Here is a 21,195-nt window from a genome sequence, read left to right as displayed (position 1 = left end):
ACCATTTGTTGGGCTGACAGTTTTCTGCAGGTGCTTTTTCTACATTTTAAAATGAGGAATAAAGGTACAGTAACATTTTGGAAAACTCAAAAAAGGCTGTATATGCTGGGTTGATTGAAATTTTCTAGACTGAAATTATAGATTTTTGTTAGGTTAAGTTATCAAGGAATTTGGAGAAAAGGCGGATGAATGGCGTCGAGGTCCAGATCAGCCATGATCTAATTGAATAGCAGAACAGGCTCGAGGGGCTGAATGGCCTTCTCCTGTTCCTGTGTTCCTCCTGCTGAAGTAAATTATCTGGTTGAAAGCATTGTATTAGTGCTAGTTTTGAAGTAAAGTTGAAATACGGTAAATTTTAAAGTCTAATGTGTAAACAATTATAATGATTGTATGTAAAGATAAACTCCTTTCTTGCTGACCAAACTTTCTGGGGGGAATTGCACCCTGTTTGGTAATGCAGTACAGTCTCTCCCGGCTAGTTGCTTTCATGTCGGTGCAGAAGCAGTTAGTTAAAACAGAGCCGGCTTTAAGTCTATGAAACCTGGTTTCAGAGGAATAAGTTCAGCTACTGTGACCATTTAGGAAGAGGGAGTTCGATAGCTACTTTCAAGGCATTTGTGAGAAATTGCTGTTAAGAGACCAAAGAATGTGGTATTGTCCATTAGGTGTACAGTAACAGAACGTAGTACACGCTCCTGACCTGGCTAATGGAAAGGACTACACCACGCTCTTCCACAACTGCTACAAAGATGGATACATACTGAAAATATTAATTTTAACATCATTATGCTTGAGTCAGTGAAAAATGGGAAGCAAATTGAGTAAAGTTCTTTGCAATGTGCTGGAGTCTAATCCTGTGGTACATGATCTGAAAAAAAGAATTGTTTTTAACTTGGATTCAGTTACAATGCCAATGCCAGCCTTTGGGACCAAAATACTGTACGTGTTTATACAATTTTCGCAACAGTAATCAAAGGTTTTGTATTGCCAACCTCTGAAAAATAAATCACAAGGTACAGTCTGATCTTAATTCATAGTTGCATCATTCAAATTATGCGATGTCAGTTTTTAAGCACTAAATTCCCACTTTGCTATGTTATTTACATTGCTTAATTCAAATTATTAGATAACTTCAGCACAGCAAAGACTGAATTTATCAGGAGCAGACTGCTTTAGAATTAGCATGCCTGTCTCTTTTTAAAACATTGTTTAGTTTCATCTAGTTTTAGCTAGTCCAGAAACTTCAGGGAAGGTGGCTGGGAGAAGTTACTGAGCTAACAATGTAAGGAAGCTGAGCTGACATACGTGTTTCAAGTGACGCAGTTGCTGCAATACGGATATTAACGACTACCCTTGTTGAGCGCGCTCGCACTGTCGGGTTCTGACTCCTTGCAATCGATTTCGTGTGTCATCAGTGCTTGCCAGAATGTTGAAATTAATAGCAATTATTTTTGTTTGCCTTGATATTTAAATGGTGTTCTTTCCTGTGCTGCAAGTTTCATCCGGTGTTGCTCAGTATCTTCCATGCTTTGGGCAAGCATTCACAGGCGTATGACCACATTCACAGTACAACTGGTGCAGTCAAATATTCTGACTGATGACCTCATTGTGGTGTGACTTGCTGTCTGTCGGCTGGTGTTTGAGTCATGCGTATCGAAAGGTTTCATTGTTTGCAGTGGAGTCTGACATGCTTCAAGGAAGTGAGCAGTACACGTTTTTTCATTGGATAGATGAATTACTATTGTCCCAGTAAGTAATTCAAAGGGCTGTGTGTTTTTTAACGGATTTTGTGTTTTGTTGTGGCATGACATACTTTATGGACAGCACAGCACAATGTTAATGGATGTATGCAGTGTGAAAGTATATTTAGTACATGGTACTGCAGTTCTGTACAAACTGCTGAAGTTAAAGTAAATCACATTTTTCCAGCACTGAGCTGGGAACATGTCCAATATGGAACAATCTAATTTTTTTCCTTTGTTTTCAGGTTCTTGTCAGATGAATAGCAGGTGATCTGAACAATTTAGCAGACTCCACTGGGTAAGAGAGAATCTGGTTAGAGTGCGCTGACTTGGCCCGTATAAGCTTCAAATACTTGATTAATTTAATGATCTAGAAAAGGATTAAGCTACACTCTGGAGCTTGTGGCTGCAGGTTCAAAACAATGAGTTCATAGCCGTCTTATCAAGGAAGCTTAATCAAAGGCGAGCCATAATGTTTGGCAGAACACTGAACAAATAAGGAATACATGACGCAACACTTGACAAAGTGCTCTGGCAGAAGCTGACGTGTTTGCGTTTTTAAAAGATCTTCATGCTGGTGACGGCTGTACAATATTTCAAGAACTCTCTGCTGAAATTTGAGTTCCCTATAATTATGACTCCCTTTGGGCTTTCAGTTCTTGCCAAGTGATGGGAATATCTGCTTAAAGGGTGTGAGCAAAGAAATTCTGCTTCTGGTATTGTGAGAGCTGGATTCCTGTTCTGTGAGTCTAAAACACTGCGGCTGGATTCAAGACTTCAAGCAACAGCTCGTACAATGCTGCACAGAGTTGTAATAAATTACTCCCAGACGGATTGAGGCTACGTGAGACATTATTTTAAAACTTGTGCTGTAACAAAAGGAAGCATTGGCTTGGACATCGGTTTTGAGCTACAGTCTCGGAATGGAATTTCAAGGAATGACCGCTCAGTGTCTGCTCCCTGCTGTGATTTTTAATGACTTCTTGTGGGACAGCCTGATTACCATTAAGTTTGTTTTCTGCGATCTGATGTGAGATGATTTGCCCTTTGGGTTAAATGTCAACGAAGACGGCAGTTCTTCGATAAAACACTTACTATCAGCGTCTAAGAGACTTCAGCCAAGATGTCTTGGAAGAAGAGTTACTTCACACCGAACAGTAATCTCCAGGGGATGTTTATGCCCCGCAGCACAACTTCTATTGCGGCAAGTAAGGGACTGATGAATGAGCCTGGGCAGAACAGCTGCTTTCTCAACAGTGCGTTGCAGGTGAGTAGTTCTTCCCGTTGATGCATGGTACCGCAGGATATATACCCTCGAGTCAGAAGTTTAGCTATCTGTTTTTAATTTGAACAAGTTGATACACCAGGAGAATGATTATTTGATCACTATTGTAACGCTTGCAACTTCAAAAAAATCAAGGGTAGCTTTCTCCTGCGAGACCATTATTGTGTTCTGTCGCACTCTCTAGCTTCTTCTAATAAATTGTGTTTTACTTCAATATATGCTGGATTAATTGAAGGTTTATTTAGTATTAAAGATGCAAAAACTGAGCATTACTGTGGATTTAAAAACACACTGAATTTGTATCACACCATCTTCAACAGTAAAATATCCGAGCTTAAGTTTGGTGAGAATCCCACTTTCTAGTTAAATTAATTTATTTAAAATCTACAGATGATCCTTTCCCATTAGCCTCAGGTTTCCTCGGCTGATGCAGGAGAGTCAACCTGCTCCAGGCCCCTTTCAGTGATGCTCCTGTGCTATTGACGAGCTTCCATTTCTTCGGTTGTTATGGGGACCATGTTTTCTGCTTCCTCACAGCCGAGCAGAGATCACGAGCTCCTCTGAGCAACTGCAGGTGTGGTTCTGCAGTGTTTGTACACAGATGAAACTTTGGCCCAGGGATTCCAAGCAGTTAACTCATGAATTTCCAGAATCTCTAACCCAGCGTACTACTTGAGCAAAATAGCTAAAGGGCTGTATTCTGGAAAGTAAGCTCTTTATTCTTCTAGATTGCAGTTCAGCCATTTTGCTAATGTAACATACTTGGTGAAATAACCTGGCATTTTATGTGTTTGGTTTGGGAACCACAGTTCCCTGGCATACCTGCCATCTTCCTGATGCCAGTGGCTCAGCTACTCTCTAGATAAACTTGCTGAAGCGTAAGGGGGATGTAAGAATGACTTCAGGTCTCTTTTATATAGAGAGGTCTTGCGGCAATTGAGCTCAGTGTACAAATCTTTGGGTGCCCTGTTGCTGAATTGCGTAACACCATTATATAAAAACTTTTGGTTTACGTACGTCTGGCATTGACAGTGGAGGAAATATGAAGGTTCCTTTTGAGCCTAGAGAAGATTGTGAAGTGATGAGATAATAACTTGGTTATGAAAAACAATATTTTAAAATTGCGTCATTGATTGGAATGTTCGAGGTCAAGGTGTTGTGATTTTGACATTACACCTTTGCCAGTGACAGCAGATACTGTGTTGTCTGCCAACAACCATTTATGCTGCTCCAGCTCTTCAGTGATCTGTGGCACGTGTGGGGGAGAAATCCTTTTGAGATGGTAGTCATGCTACCAAACGCATCAGAGCAACCAAAGCTGGGGATAATGGAGTAACAACATAAGGTAAATGAAGCAAGAGACTGCTTGTTTAAAAGCCTCATTAAAAAAAAAAAAACGTGCAGGTTCTATTCACTGGGATGATGCTGGGGTGAGAGGATATTCTGATTAGAAACTTAAAAACACAGGCCTTTGTGTTCACCACAGCTGAGAAGGTTACGGGGGCTTGTAGTAGAAGTGTTAAAAATGATGAATGGCGAATTGTTAACAAGGGGTCAAAAGTTGGTACTGGAGGCTCGTGGAATTTTTTTCATTAGACTCTTGAGTATAATACCACAAGTGGTTGTTGAAGTTAGTTCATTCACCGGGTTTCAGAGGGAGTTTGATAAACACGTGAAGCTGAAAGATATTGAAGGGTTCTGGAAAGTAGGAAAATGGGATTTGAGTAGAGAGCTCTCATGTGGAGCGAGCAATGGTACAGACAGTATTGGCAAAAATGGCCTCCTTTTGTGTTTAGGTTTCCATATGAATTGATGATCCTGGCCGTGCTTTTGGTCATCTGTTCTAACCCTACTATTAATGATTAGTGCTTGTTTCTTCTCTGTCAGCACCTTGGAACATCTTCTGCTTTAAAGGTGCTGTATAAATGCACATTGGTGATTAGCATTTAAATAATGTAATCCCAATTGTGTGACTTGGGAGAGGATCTTGGATGAGATGGTGTTCCCATGCACCTGCTATCCTGGTTCTTCTAGACGATGGAAGGTGCAGGTTTGGGATGCGCTGCCAAAGATGCCTTGGCGAGTTGCTGTAGAAAGTACACACCGCAGCCACAGTGTACTGTTGGTGGATGTTTAAGCAAGTGGATGAGGTGCCGATCAAGCGGACTGGTGTTGTGCTTCTTGAATGTTATTGCAGCTGCACCCACTCAGACAAGTGAAGAGTATTCTATCAAATTCCTGTCTTGGGCCTCATAAATGTGGAGAGGCTTTGGGGAATCAGGAGGTGAGCCACTGGCAGAATGCCCAGCTTCTGACCTCTAGCAATGGCATTTAAGTGCTCGTCTGAAACACTGCCACCTTCTTTATTGTAAAATTAATCTATAAAACAGCTATCTTGTATTTTTAATTGCAAAGATAGCTTTCCAAAATGTGCTTTAAGGATCGCATTGTTTATGTATAAAAATGCATGGATTTCATTCTCGCTGGATCTGAAAAAGCAGGGTCTAATATTTCTAGTGATCGAATGGAACTGTTTTGGTAATGAAATTTAACACTCAAGTATACAAATCCATTTCTATGCTGACTAGAACAGCCAAACTGAAATGAATAGCAAATGTGAGAGGAACCCATTCGCGCTCATTTTCTCCCTTTCCCTGACTCCTTAAATATACCAGACGCTTAATAACTGATTCACTTGAGCCAATGCTGCTGTTATTGCAACCTGTTTTACACAAGATAGATTCAAATGTTTGAGGATTTCAGTAAAGTGTATTGGTGAGCAATTCAGATTTTCTGTTTGTATCTACTTGAACCGTAGGAAAGCATAACATGGACAAATAAAATAGGTGTCCTCAGGGAAGGGAAATGAACCAAACCTTTCTTTGTTTTTCCCTTTTGAAGGTGACAATAGAAGTTAAGAGTAAATGGGGCATTTTAGTTAGAGCTATTTTAGTTCAGACATTTGCAATGTTAACTAAGAAGTTAATTGAACCAAATAGTTTGACTGGCAGAAATGAGTTTAATGGATTGCTACGTGTATTTTGAAAAAGAAGGAATTCAAGTCGATTGGAAATTGGGGTTGAGCTTGCTGGGCCGAATGGCCTTTTGCTGCTCCTGAGGTTTCCTGTTTATTCTAGAATACAAGAACTTTCAGGTTCATGAAGACCAACTGCCCCGTTGGCATATATTAATGTCGAAGTTGGAGCTGGCCTGTCAACGCTCCGACTTTCCTAAATAGAGTTCAGCGAAAGTATTTCAATTGAAAGCGAACCCCTTCCTCACACTTAGCTTCTCCTTTTAATTAAAACTGTTAAGCAGTTTATGTAATAATATTTTCTCAAGTTGAATAACAAAAATGTTGTTTTAGATAAATCATTGAAGAATTTAAGTAATTTATTTCCATAAACCTTCCTCCCAAGGTCCTTTGGCACCTTGATATTTTCCGAAGGAGTTTCAGACAGCTAACCACTCACAAATGTATGGGAGATTCCTGCATCTTCTGTGCTCTCAAGGTAAGAGCTTTTGTACTGTGCTGCCTTTATTGTAAGCTTAAAATTTGTATAATTTTAATTTAAAGTTCTTAACTGTTACTGTTTGTTTTGCTTAACATCCATGATAATTGTGTGGAATGCTTAGAAAATTGTTCTTCATAGTTGGCTCTCCATAACTGGCCTTTTAGAGCAGTCTGCTCTCTCTCGAGTGGGTTACAGCAGCAAGGAGCTGAGGCATACAGACCAGCTGAGGGGCGAATTCAGCACAAACCAGGCATCCGAGCTGTGACCTTGTTGTGTTTGATTTTGACGCCACATCACTGTCCATTACCCATTTGCGAGCCTGCCAATGTTTCTTTATATAAAGCTTGGATTGTAACCTATGGCTTTTTTAAACTTCGAAAGCTTCCCTCCAAGAAAATATTTTCGAATGGTGACAACAAAACGAACTTGTTTACAATGGAGTACTTTCAGTTAATAATTAGTTTGGATTTCCTTTGGGTTTGCTGATGAAATAAAAGGTCTGATAAAATGATCGGGTGTCTTTAACAAATCAATTCATTCGAACATTGCATGAAGATGGAAGAAATACTGCTTCAGTGACCGACGATGTTTCATGTTTCGCACATGGTGACATTAATTTTCAAGACGTGATTTGATATGCTATGATTTTACTGCTTGACACTAAACATTATATGCAACAAATGATTTGGCCATAAGGTGATTGATCGATTATAATAAATTTGTTCTAGTTTGGGTTACATTTACTCTTGCTGCCAAGTATTAATTTAAAGGCTTGTTCACTTGTATTTTTTGAGATATGTCTTCAACCTGAAAGATGGTGCCTGCCTTGTTTGCGTAATTTACTAATTCAAAAAAAATTGCTCTCTTAAGCCGGTAGCAGGCCCCTGCGCCAACTGGTGATGCTGTGGCTGTGAAGTGTTGCATTGGCATTTTTCACCAGGGCCCTGAGTTTGCTCAATAATTACTCAAATTCAGTGTGCAAAGATTGCCGTGCCTTCCTACCAGGTGGGCACTGTAGATTAATGATTGTCAAACCGTGAGAGACCCCCAGCAAATAGCGACACACAACTGCGATCTGGTGACTTTTACAACCATTATTTATGTACAAGAATGCTGAACACTACAATGTTTTATAATCATTAATGACGTCCGATAAACCGCTCTCTTTTGTATCTGTGACTCTTACGAAGTCAACATACATCAAGTGTAATTTACACAATTCCAATGATGAATGTACCAAAAGTTCAATATTCAGCTTTCAAAACTTTAGACACCAAATCTCCTGACTCTATTATTTGTCTTTCATCAGAATCTGCCTTCTGAAGTTCAAGGCACTGAATTGCCTGACCGGAACTGTGATGGGAGGCTGTTGTGTGATTAGTGGCAGAGTCTTTAGCTCTCTTGGCCCTAGTCTCAAGTGTTCCCTCCCTAAATACTTCTGCTCCTCTCTCTCCTTGAAACCCCTTCTCAAAACGCATCTTTTCAACCACTCCTCCTAATCTTCTGCTCGAGTAGTTCAGTGTTTGTTCGCTTATCTATTTCCCCCGTCAAACACGGTGGCACTGATTTCTATGTTTAAGCCATCATATAAATGTTACTGGATGGAGGAGGCTCTTATCCCAACAGATTGGGGACTGTTCCCAAAGTTTGAGCTATGGATACACATTGTTAAGGATGATGGACTATCTGAACATAATCTTTTAAAAATATTTATTCGTTCACGGGATGTGGGCGTCGCCAGCAAGGCTGGCATTTATTGCCCATCCCTAATTGCCCGAGAAGGTGGTGGTGAGCCGCCGCCTTGAACCGCTGTTCTTTGTAGCGGTTTGGTACAACTGAGTGTCTCGCTGGGCCATTTCAGAGGGCAGTTAAGAGTCAACCACATTGCTGTGGGTCTGGAGTCACATATAGGCCAGACTGGGTAAGGACGGCCGATTTCCTTCCCTAAAGGACATTAGAGAACCAGATGGGTTTTTACAACAATCCGGTAGTTTCATGGTCACAGTTACTGACACTAGCTTTTTATTCTGGATTAATTTAATTAACTGAATTTAAATTACCCAGTTGCCATGGTGGGATTTGGACTCATGTCTCTGGATCATTCGTCTAGGCCTCTGGACTACTAGTCCATGTAATATAACCACTGTGCTACCGTTTCTGGATACTTGTCCCTCCCTCCTGTTAGCTCCTCCCTCCATTGGTGCAGTTTTGTGCCGCATTCTCAGTCAGTCTCTCCTTCATTGCGAAGTTGCTGAATACAGATCTGTAACCAGAGAAACTGTTTGATTGTTGAAATTTTGTTGTTGTTGAGTACCTGGGCAGTATTTCACAAATCTCTGGTTATCTTATGTGTTATAAAACAACAGTTTGGAACTTATTCAGTGTTAACAGTTTATGGCCCAGAAATTCCGTTCACCGGCCCCCCGCGGGCGGAGGGCTGCGATTTGGAAAAATCTGCGCTTGGACCGGAGGGCTCCCGGGAGGCACAGACTTCCTTACTTGGGCCTCTCCAAACTGCCGGTGCGCAGGGCCCACGTATCCCAGAGGCGTAGGTAGTTCGCAGCGTCCCTGGGATCACGTGGGCCATGGGGAGCCAATCAGAGAAGGGAATCTCCATTCATAGATTTGACAGGAAGACCTGTCAATTATATGAATAGAGATCACCCACAAAACAGAGTAAAACATTTTTTAAAAAAGCACATTTTTTAAATGACTATAAATTACATAAATTAACTATTTTAAACAAAAATTTAAATTTTTGAAATAAATAATTTAAGTTTTTAATGGGGCTAAAAATAAACTTAACTTTCTTTAAAGTATTTTTAAATGATAAATCAGTGGAAAAACTTTTTTTTAACTTTTCAACTCTTATCCTGGTAAAAGCAGGCCTTACGTCTGCTTTTCCCAGGCACAAGAATTGTAAGTGTTTTCTGCGGGCGGAGGGTCTCCAAAAAGTGGAATTCTCTGCCTGCAGAGGCCCTGCTCCCGGGCAACCAGAGAATCTGTCATGAGCTTTCTTGACAGATCGGAAATGCCGGTTTCCAGCGCATGCGCAGTGCATGCCTCAAACCGGCATTTCCCATGTCCCTACAGCGCGTACCCACCCGTAGGGACCGGAATTTCTGCCCCATATATATTTCCTTGAAATTGAAGGTATGTAGCTTAACTTAATGGTACCCATAAGTCTTCAGAATAACAAGTTAATCTGTAAATATTTGACTAGAGGATGAGTGCAACTCTGGGGCAAGCAATCGTTGAGTCTTTGTCCCATGTTTTTGATGTTGATGAAACTTTTTTTAAAACTTAAAATTGAAATCTCTTGCAATCAACCAAGACAATTATTTTTCAAATCTAACAAACTATCTTTTAAAATATGTTGGTATTTGCAGAAAGAAGGAAGTGGAATGGGACTGGGACTGGTGCTCTTGACCACTGTACATTTGCTCATGTGCTTGCTGTCAGTTTCTTGGAATTATCTATCCCTGTAATTGACATGAGACTCACTGCCTTCACCAAAGTCTTCTGGAACTTATCTCAAACCTGTGCACAAGAAAGAACTATCAAAATAACAGTTACATAACAATAAAAAAAAATACTTTTTGCCAAAAAAGCGCTGTTGCTTTAAATGCTGATTTGTCTTGCTTTGTAAACTAGTAGAATTATTCAGTCAGGCCCACACATATCTGACCTGGTTGCTTGCAGATTGAGTTTGTATGTAAAAGAATTTTGGATTGCTATACCATTGCCATCGGCTGCTAATAGATTTTAGTTTTAAGTTTGGGGCAGATCATTTGCGAGCAATATTACTTGTATCCCAGTAAACCGTTGCTGACTATGATCCAAGATCTTGGACTCTGTTAACTAAATCTGCATTGAAGACCAGACGAATAAAGCCACAATCTTGGAGAAATTGTGTATTTAAAAAAAAAAAAAAAAAAATTGGGGTTATGAACCAGCCATTCGCATCAACAAAGTGACTGAGACCTGTAATATTAAACTAGCCAGGCATCAAAGTAATGCTGCAATCAACTTTAAACTTGGTGAAACTTGAAATAAGCACTCCATGAGACCAGTAACGCCTCACTGCCCATCAGGGGATTAATTCTCGACTCTCAAAGTAATTAGGTCGAATTGGAGATTGGTACGAATTTGCCTGCTGAATTTTGTTGCAGCTGATCAAAGCTCAAGACCATAATGTCCTGAAGTAATTGCACTTCAGTAATGCAATGAAGGCCAGAGAAATCATTAGAGGACTGTGTAATTACATGTAGACACTGCAGATTTTATTTGAGGGTTATGGCAGAGAGCTAGTGACTTGCAGCTGACAGATGTGAGAAGGAACGTTGCAATACACAAAGCAGGCGTTGCACGTTCGTGGTTCCTGCAATCGCTTGAACTTCCTCTCTCTGCCTTTATTTCTCTCTTTTAAATCCCAAGTCCCATCTCTTCAACCAACCCTTCAGGTCACTTCATAACTTCTCCACTAAGGCGCTACATCTCTTTACTTCCTCTGAAATGCCTTGAGACTCTCTTCTGTACTCGAGATGTAATATTTGAGTAGCTTGAGATAATAGTTTATAGCTCAAAGTGCAGCCACTTCTGTAATTTGGACGATAGTAAACCTTTCATGTTTTTGCAATCCACACGTATTAATCCTTATTCTTTCCCATCGATCATACCCATCTGGATCCAACAAAGACATCTTTGAATATTTTCTTAATGACGAGACAAGAAACTAGGCAAGATCAAAAGGCTTTAGGTGTCCCTGTACAGAAATCACTAAAAAGGTAGTGTACAGGGACAAAAAGGAATCAAAGGGGCTAATGGAATGTTTGCCTTTATCTCGGAGGGTAGGAATACAAAGGGGAGGAAGTTATGCTTCAGTTGTACAGAGCCTCGGTCAGACCTCATCTGGAGCACTGCATTCCGTTCTGGGCACCACATTTCAGGAAGGATATATTGGCCTTGGAGGTACAGCGCTGATTTACTAGAATGATACTGTGGCTTAAAGGGTTGAATTATACACACAGGTTGCATAAACTTGGGTTGTATTCCCTTGAGTTCAAAAGATTGAGGGGTGATCTAATTGAGGTGTTTAAAATGACGAAAGGATTCGATAGTCGATATAAAAGAAGCTCTTTCCTCTGGTGGAGGAGTCCGGGACAAGGGGCGCAATGTTAACATTTGAACTCTGCCATTCGGGAGTGAGATCAGGAACCACTTTTTCACAACAAAGGTCAGGGAAATGTGGAATTCTCTTCCCCCAAAAAGCTGTTGCTGTTGGTTCATTTAAAATTTTCAAGACAGACATCAACAGATTTTTGTTAGGTAAGGGTTTCAAGGGCTGTGGATCAAAGGCAGTAAATGGGATTGAGGTACAGACCTGCCTTGATCCAGTTGAACAATGAAGTGGCCCAGCAGCTTTTCCTATGGTCCTATCATGACCTGCATGAAAGACTATTTTAGTTGAGCGAAAATGTGTTTTCTTAATTATGAAACGAGTGTTGAGGGTGAATTTCCCCAGTCAGAAACTTTACTTAGTAAAACTTTATGTAATAGCTTGGGGTAGGGTGCGGAGGGGAGATAAGATGAATATTTAAGAGGGTAACTTTTTTTAAAAACTACCAAAAGATAGTTACTACCTCTGCCACATGAGAATTTAGAGTTTATCTGCAAGAATAATGAAGCCTTTTGTGAATTATAAATGGTTTGTCTTTAATGATTAATGCTTCAGATGCCTGCTTTCATATTTTCCATATTGCAGCCATTCGAGCCTGTCAGTGCAGGAATGACTCGAGCACTTGTGCGTTATAGATGGTTTCTCGTTAATGACGTATGGTACAAATTGTGTTATATAACGGGCCGGATTCCAGGTTTTAACTCCAAATTTGAAAGGCTACAGAAATGAACAAACCGCACTGTAGTCTGGTGACCTTGGATTGGTATTGACTTCAAACTCCTGTGGCGTTGTGCTACAGTTAACCCTAAATCAAAGTTACGATGGTTTTTACATTCCATTTATGTACAACAGAAATGAGTGCCTTTTTCAAATATATGCAAACTGCAGTTAAGTCAACCATTTAAAGTATGAAGAAATGTATTTTTCTGTTGATCATCTGAGATTATTAATTCTGAGCATATTGATTCTGTGAGGAGAAATGTAAGAACCCCTAATTTTAATCATTTGTCCATGGCCCAATTCTAGCACGGGCACTCTCCAATTTGTGGACAAGTGCCTTGCTGGAAACCAAGCTGAGCTACAGATGGGGAGAGTAGACCTGGAATCTCTGGTCTCTAAATTAGCTTGTCTCAGCCAGGACACAGAGCAGAAGATGTGAGTCTAGGTTCGGATCAGCTATGATCCTATCGAGTGGCGGAGCAGGCCCGAGGGGCCGTATGGCCTACTCCTGCTCCTACTTCTTAGGTTCTTTATTGTCAGCCTGGCTCAGTGGCAGCACTCTTGCCTGAGTCAGAAGGTTGCCAATGATAGCATGGAGGACATATATATTCAACTACAGCAGGAATCCAAACTGAACCCAACTCTGTACTCCTCTGACATTGAGGCTTTCAAGCAGGAGTCAATAAAAAGCATTCATGAATGGGAACTTTATTATTCCTGACTCTAATCCAGGAATGCCAAGGCCAATCATTGCATTTATATTGCGCTTTTCTCATCTTCCGAACGTTCCATAGCACTTCACAGCCAATGAAGTACTTATGAAGTGTAATCCCTGTTTAGAATGGGCAAACGCAGCAGCCAATTAGCACACAGGAAGGTCCCACAAGCAACATGCTCGTGCACGAAGATTGGCCACTTGGGTTATGTAACAGAGTCTCTGCTGCCCTTGGAACTGTAATCCTGAAAGAGTTGGTGCCATTGGAAGAGAAGGGGGAAATAAGACGACGTGTAACCTCAACTGAGCAGCAATTGTCAACGTTGAAATACTGGCACAAATTAGTTCTTCGGTAAAACCTCCGTGTTCTGTGTAATAGATAAATGTTGAGTGTGTGATTTCAGTGCAGTCTGAGCCAATTTATTGGCTCCTTTTGTAGGTTAATCTTGTAATGGGCACGGCATTTGCATTAATTATCTGTAAACAAGTTTAAAAAATTTGAATATGTCCTGGCTTTGATCTGTGATGCAATGCATTGTCTCTTCCTGTTTTCAAACATTTCTTATTACATGAAACAAACTTGAGACTTTTCCAAAAAAGAAACAATCAACAAAAACAAACATTCAGGATGCTTGTTTTACACTGACTGACCAAATACGTCAGTCACCTGTACAATTCACATGGAGATAGCCAACATAAATTCTCAAATAACAACCGATCGCTGTTTCACCTGGAAGGGGTGTTTGGGGCCCTGGACAGTGGGAAGGGAGGAGGTAAAAGGGCAGGTGTTGCATCTCCTGCGCTTGCAAGGGAAGGTGCCGTGGGGAGAGGAGGGGCTGTTGGGGGTGATTGAGGAGTGGACCAGGGTGTTGCGGAGGGAGCGGTCCCTTCGGAATGCTGAAAGGGGAGGTGAGGGGAAGATGCGTGATCCCACTACCAAAAGCAATCTGCACTTTTACCTCCTCCCTTCCCACTGTCCAGGGCCCCAAACACTCCATCCAGGTGAAACAGCGATTTACTTGTACTTCTTGCGATTTAGTATATTGTATTCGCTGCTCACGATGCGGTCTCCTCTACATTGGGGAGACCAAACGCAGATTGGGCGACCGTTTTGCGGAACACCTCAGTTTTGCCTGTAAGGGTGACCCCGAGCTTCCAGTCGCTTGTTACTTTAATTCTCCCCTCCACCCCCACTCTGTCCTCGGCCTCTTACACTGTTCCAATGAAGCTCAACGTAAGCTCGAGGAACAGCACCTCATCTTTTGATTAGGCACTTTACAGCCTTCTGGACTCAACATTAAGTTCAACAATTTCAGACTGTAACCTCTCCATTTTTTCAGGCGGCAGCTGTTCATGATTCTGCCATCCTCATTTGCAACATTGTCGTCTCTCCCGCGTTCAATCCCAGCACAGATCGTGCCTTCAGTTCACCCCCCCCCCCCCCCCCCGCCACCCCTTTCCCAGCCTCTGCACTTTCTTAAAACCTGTTAGATTTCCAACTTTTTCCTCAGTTCTGACGAAGGGTCATCGACCTGAAACGTTAACTCTGTTTCTCTCTCCACGGATGCTGCCTGGCCTGCTGAGTATTTCCAGCATTTTCTGTTCCAGATTTCCAGCATCTGCAGTATTTTGCTATTGTATAAATTCTCAAAGATAGCTTCTGCAGAAATTTCAAAATGATTACATTTACTCTTTGCATTTGTGTTCTGTTCTTCAAGCCCATGGATTCACTTGAAAATGGATCTGCAAAATGTCTGTCTGACTTAATGACTGTTTGAAATTATGCATCATCTGAATAATTATTGTCTGGTTTCGATACAGTAGAACTTGTGTGAAAGAATAACAAACTTAATATTTTTATTACTTGGTGTAAAGTTGATAAGTATAATGCCAATGAATTTTCCACTTGAAAATACTTGTACTGCTGTTTTACAAGAATCATTTTGAATTGAAGTTTGAGAAGGGGAGAAAGAGGGGACAGCAACTTCATTTAATAGAGTTGAAGTAATTTTTTTCAAACCAACTTGCTGTCAAACTAGTCTCAAGTGTCCTTGGCTAAACCTGGAAACTGGGCACTTCATGTTCTTGTTATTGATGCTGTGGCAATTACTGCTATTTAGCAAAGTGCGGATTGTACAACAATGCCAACAAAATCTTAGCAGCAGTTAGTACAGTAAAAATTCTCCTCCAGTTCATGTGGGACTTATCATTTATCTCTAAGATCTGGTTTGTTTGAGATATGGAGCTTGGCAAAACTTCAGAAATTGCTTCTGTGCTTAGTTGCCTTTATTTCATTCCATGAAAGTGTTTGTGACTGACCTTTTCATCTGGATTCTGGCCCACACTGAATCAGGAAAAATGTTCTGCAGACACAAGAGTGACGTTTGTTTTGATGCAAGGATCTGTTTTTAGTGAAAGTTATTTCACGTACACTGCAAGAATGTTTCTTGGCAGGAAGGACAAAGAAGTACTGTACATTGATTAAATTGAAATGTTGTTGCCATTAGTATTTTGCTGCAAATTAAGAGATGGTAAACTGGATGCTGTGTCCTCACTGAATACCAGTGAGGCGGCGCAATGTTCTATCCTATAGCTGCCTTTTATATTGCGTGTAATTCAGCTGATGGCAATCTGAGAGTGAACTAATGATAGAATAATCATAGGGATGGGCAATAAATGCTGGCCTTGCCAGCGACGCCCAGATCCCATAAGCAAATTTAAAAAAAAAAAAAAAAAAAATCATAGAATGGTTACAGCACCGAAGGAGGCCATTCGGCCCGTCGAGCCCGTGCCGACTCTCTGCAAGAGCACTTCAGCTAGTCCCACTCCCCTGCCCTTTCCCCGGAGCCCTGCAAATTTTTTTCCTTCAGGCACTTATCCAATTCCCTTTTGAAAGCCACAATTGAATCTGCCTCCACCACCCTCTCAGGCAGAGCATTCCAGATCCTAACCACTTGCTGAGTAAAAAAAGTTTTTCCTCAAGTCGCCTTTGGTTCTTTTGCAAATCACCTTAAATCTGTGTCCTCTGGTTCTCGACCCTTCTGCCAGTGGGAACAGTTTCTCTCGATCTACTCTGTCTAGGCCCCTCATGATTTTGAACACCTCGATCAAATCGCCTCTCGACTTTCTCTGCTCTAAGGAGAACAACCCCACCTTCTCCAGTCTATCCACGTAACTGAAGTCCCTCATCCCTGGAATCATTCTTGTAAACCTTTTATGCACCCTCTCTAAGGCCTTCACAACCTTCCTAAAGTGCGGTGCCCAGAACTGGTCACACGACTCCAGTTGAGGTCGGAGCAGTGTTTTATACAGGTTCATCATAACTTTCTTGTTTTTGTACTCTATGCCTCTATTTATGAAGCCCAGGATCCCGTATGCTTTTTTAACCGCTTTCTCAACCTGCTCTTCCACCTTCAATGATTTGTGCACATATACCCCCAGGTCGCTCTGTTCATGCACCCCCTTTAGAATTGTACCCTTTAGTTTATATTGCCTCTCCTCATTCTTCCTACCAAAATGTATCACTTTGCACTTTTCTGCGTTAAATTTTATCTGCCACGTGTCCGCCCATTCCACCAGCCTGTCTGTCTTCCTGAAGTCTATCACTATCCTCCTCACTGTTCACTATACTTCCAAGTTTTGTGTCCTCTGCACATTTTGAAATTGTGCCCTGTACACCCAAGTCTAAGTCATTAATATAGATCAGGAAAAGCCGTAGTCCTAGTAATGACCCCTGGGGAACACCACTGTATACCTTCCTCCAGTCCGAAAAACTCGAGAGTTTCAAGGTTTGACATGGTTGGGGTCAGGTAAGAATATAAGAAATAGGAGCAGGAGTCGGCCCTTCGAGCCTGCTCCGCCATTCAGTGAGATCATGGCTAATCTTCTCCCTCAACCCCACCTTCCTGCACTGTCCCCATGTCCCTTGGTTCCCTTAGTATCCAAAAATCTGTCGATCTCTGTCTTGAATATACTCAACGACTGAGCCTCCACAGCCCTCTGGGGCAGAGAATTCCAAAGATTCACCACCCGCTGAGTGAAGACATTTCTCTCCATCCCAGTCCTAATTTGCCGACCCTTGTTCTGAGGCTGTGACCCCTGGTTCCAGACTCCCCAGCCAGGGGAAGCCCCCTCCCAGTAAGACCGATTTTTAACTGGGTTTTCCCATTGACTGGTCGAAGCGAATCCAGCCAGTGTACCTTTGTGTTGCTGTCAGCTGTGTAAGATAGGTGCAGCTGGAGTTGGTCCCATTAAATCCATGATAAAAGCAGCTACAACCGTTCAACCTGGCACTCGTGGGCATTATTCCCAGATTCGGAATGGCTGGCAGTTGGGTTGCTGGTATCTAGATACTTTATGCGAGATTATCATACAATTTAGTGCCAAGTTAGGCTGTTCGATCTAGCTACAGAGCTACCAGTAATGAGGCTGCAGCTCAGTAAAACCAAAGATGCTGATTGCTCTCCGCTTTCATTATAAAGATGCTCTTGGGTTTTGTGGTAAACCACTGTTATCGTTCACAACCGTTCACTATTGTTACACTGTTGTTATCACTGTTTACACTGTTGTTATCACTACACAAGGTTACCTCTTGCCACGCACGCTGTTATACCTAGGCATACCTCAGCTGACTCCGCCCATGGCTCCGCCTGCTTGCCCAGGTATAAAGGTGACCGCTTGGCTAGTATTCTTCCTTGTTGGAACCGATCACCCACGAGGGTGGGCTCTGTTATTTAGCCAATAAAAACCTATAGTTACTATCTTAACTCGTTGCTTTTCATGGAATGAATTGATAGGTATATCGATTTTATTGGCTAAATTTTGAAATGAATGGACTGGAGCAGCCAAACGGCCAGCTACAACAGCCCCAGCAGCCGACTTGGCTGCGAGCCCTCCGGCCGCCGTACCTGGATCTAAATCCACAGGCAGCGAATTCAGCCCTCGACTTCGATCACTGGCTGAGCTGCTTTGAATCCTACCTGGTAGCCTCCGGCGTGCCATCGGAAGCCGACAAACTAAGAGTTCTGACCGCCCAGGTGAGCCCTAAAGTATTTGCACTCATCCGGGACCTTGCTACATACGAGGAGGCAATCGACCTGCTAAAAGAGCAGTACCGGAGCCCAGTAAATTCTATGTATGCCAGACATCTCCTAAGATCCCGCTCGCAACAGCCAGGAGAGTCTGTAGATGAATTTTTACGGGCGCTACAAACACTCGGCAGGGACTGTGACTTTAAAGCTGTATCGGCTGCACAACATGCTGAAGGAAATATCCGTGATGCCTTCGTGAAAGGCCTTCGGTCCGACTACTCACGGCAAAGACTGCTCGACTCAACGGACCTCGGCTTGAAAGCAGCTGCAGCCCTCGCTCGCTCCCTGGAAGTGGCCCATCGGGACCTCGAGGCGTACTCCGGGTACAGTGCTGCGCGACCCTGGGACTCGGGCCCGACTTTGGCCGCAATACCCCTCGCACCGCCGCCCCTGGGACCTACTACGGCGTCGGTGTCCCGGAATCGATCGGGACCGCCACCCTCGGGACCGGCAGCGGAGCCCCGCGATCGGGCCGCCAGCTGCTATTTCTGTGGCCAGGCGAGACATCAAAGGGCGCGCTGTCCTGCAAGGAACGCGACCTGCTCCGGATGCGAAAAAAAAGGCCACTTCGCAAACGCCTGCAGGGGGAAAGCCACAGACGCCAGCAGTGCCTCATGTGAGTCGTGGGGGCGGCCATCTTTGATCAAGGCCACCGACGCCAGCAGTGCCTCATGTGAGTCGTGGGGGCGGCCATCTTCTCCGACATTTTGTTCAACTTCGACCTCGTGGGGATCCGCGTCATGGGCGCCGCCATTTTGTTCGCCGCACTCGGCCGCCATTTTGTCTCCAGACCCAACCACCGCCTCACCTGCCGACTACAGCAGCTCACTCAGCCATACACTGGCCTCCGTCACGCTTGACCAAGCTCTCCCGCATCATCTGTCCAGGTCCATGATGGACATCGAAGTAAACGGCCACGCCACGACCTGCCTGTTCGACAGCGGGAGCACGGAGAGTTTTATTCACCCAGACACGGTGCGCTGCTACTCCCTCACTGTCCGGCCAACGCGCCATCGGATCTCGATGGCGTCGAAGTCCCATTCAACAGACGTCAGCGGCTACTGTGTGGTGACCCTGTCGGTTAGGGGCACGGAATATAAAAACTTTAAACTTCTCGTCCTGCCCCAGCTCTGCGCTGCCGTCCTACTAGGGCTGGATTTCCAATGCCACCTTCAAAGTGTCACTTTGGCATACGGTGGACCCCTCCCCCCACTCACAGTCTACAGCCAGTAGTTTTTAAACCGCCCGCCGCGTACCACCTGCGGCCTCTCCACTCTCAGTCCCGCCCCCCTCCTTGTTCGCTAACCTCACCCGCGACTCTAAACCCGTCGCTACCAAGAGCAGGCGGTACAGCGCCGGGGACAGAGCTTTTATTAGCTCTGAGGTGCAGCGACTCCTGAAGGAGGGCATCATCGAGGGGAGCACCAGCCCCTGGCGTGCCCAGGTCGTAGTCGTTAAGACCGGCAATAAACACCGCCTGGTCATCGACTACAGCCAAACCATAAACCGGTACACCCAGCTGGACGCATACCCCCTTCCCCGCATATCTGATATGGTCAACCAGATTGCACAGTACCGGGTATTCTCCTCCATCGACCTTAAGTCGGCCTATCACCAACTCCCTATCCGCCCTGAGGACCGCCAGTATACCGCCTTCGAGGCGAATGGCCGCCTCTACCACTTCCTTAGGGTTCCCTTCGGCGTCACCAACGGGGTTTTGGTCTTCCAAAGGGAGATGGACCGGATGGTTGACCAGAACGCGCTGCAGGCCACGTTTCCTTATCTAGATAACGTCACCATCTGCGGCCACGACCAGCAGGACCATGATGTTAATCTGGAGAAATTACTCCGTACGGCCCAACGGCTGAATCTCACTTACAATAAGGAGAAATGTATGTTTAACACCTCGCGCCTTGCCATCCTCGGCTGCGTAGTAGAGAACGGAGTCATCGGCCCCGACCCCGAAAGAATGCGCCCCCTCATGGAGCTTCCCCTTCCCCACTGTCAAAAGGCACTGAAGAGAACCCTGGGGCTCTTCGCTTACTATGCCCAATGGGTGCCCAATTATGCGGACAAAGCCAGACCCCTCATGAAGTCCACCTCCTTCCCCCTGACAGCAGAAGCATGCGCAGCCTTCTCCCTCATAAAAGGAGACATTGCGAAGGCCACAATGCACGCAGTGGACGAGTCCATCCCTTTCCAAGTGGAGAGCGATGCATCCGACTTCGCCCTAGCTGCAACCCTTAACCAGGCGGGGAGACCTGTGGCCTTCTTCTCAAGGACCCTCCAGGGCCCTGAGATCCGACACTCTTCTGTCGAGAAGGAGGCCCAGGCGATTGTGGAAGCGGTACGACGCTGGAGGCATTACCTGGCAGGCAAACGATTTACCCTCCTCACCGACCAGCGTTCGGTTGCTTTTATGTTTAATAACAAGCTGAGGGGCAAAATCAAGAACGACAAGATCTTGAGGTGGAGAATCGAGCTCTCCACCTACGATTACGATATCTTGTACCGGCCTGGTAAACTCAACGAGCCCCCAGATGCTCTATCACGAGGTACATGCGCCAACGCGCAAGTTGATAGACTGCGGACACTCCACAACGACCTCTGCCACCCCGGGGTCACTAGACTTTACCACTTCATTAAGGCCCGCAACCTGCCCTACTCCATCGAGGAGGTCAGGACCATGACCAGGAACTGCCAAGCCTGTGCCGAATGCAAACCGCATTTCTATAGGCCGGACAGAGCAAGCCTGATCAAGGCCACCCGCCCCTTCGAGCGCTTGAGCATCGATTTTAAGGGGCCCCTCCCGTCCTCTGACCGTAATGTGTACTTCCTCAACATTATTGACGAGTACTCCCGTTTCCCCTTTGCCACCCCTTGCCCAGACATGACCAGTACCACGGTCATCAAATGCCTGAACGACCTCTTCGCCTTGTTCGGGTTCCC

General features: G+C 44.0%; 1 protein-coding gene across 5 annotated transcripts in view; it reads left to right on the top strand.

Annotated features, from left to right (window-relative positions):
• usp54a (ubiquitin specific peptidase 54a) overlaps positions 1-21,195 on the top strand; it is a 131,393-nt gene that overhangs the window by 42,651 nt on the left and 67,547 nt on the right. For 4 of the 5 annotated variants that reach the window (XM_085970744.1, XM_085970742.1, XM_085970745.1 and 1 more), the window contains exons 2-3: positions 1,988-3,009; positions 6,447-6,539. In XM_085970744.1, coding sequence (XP_085826870.1) covers positions 2,866-3,009; positions 6,447-6,539 — 237 coding nt within the window. In that variant the 5' untranslated portion in view covers positions 1,988-2,865. Of the gene's footprint in view, positions 1-1,391; positions 1,750-1,987; positions 3,010-6,446; positions 6,540-21,195 lie in introns of those variants that run through there. The other variant, XM_085970743.1, reaches the window with a different exon arrangement.

This window comes from Somniosus microcephalus, chromosome 29 (genome assembly GCF_052327205.1).
Source record: "Somniosus microcephalus isolate GS21.2 chromosome 29, FLI_Smic_1.0, whole genome shotgun sequence".
Taxonomy (NCBI): domain Eukaryota; kingdom Metazoa; phylum Chordata; class Chondrichthyes; order Squaliformes; family Somniosidae; genus Somniosus; species Somniosus microcephalus.
The sequence above is the reverse complement of the archived record's forward strand: the minus strand, read 5'-3'. Positions and strand labels throughout refer to the sequence as shown.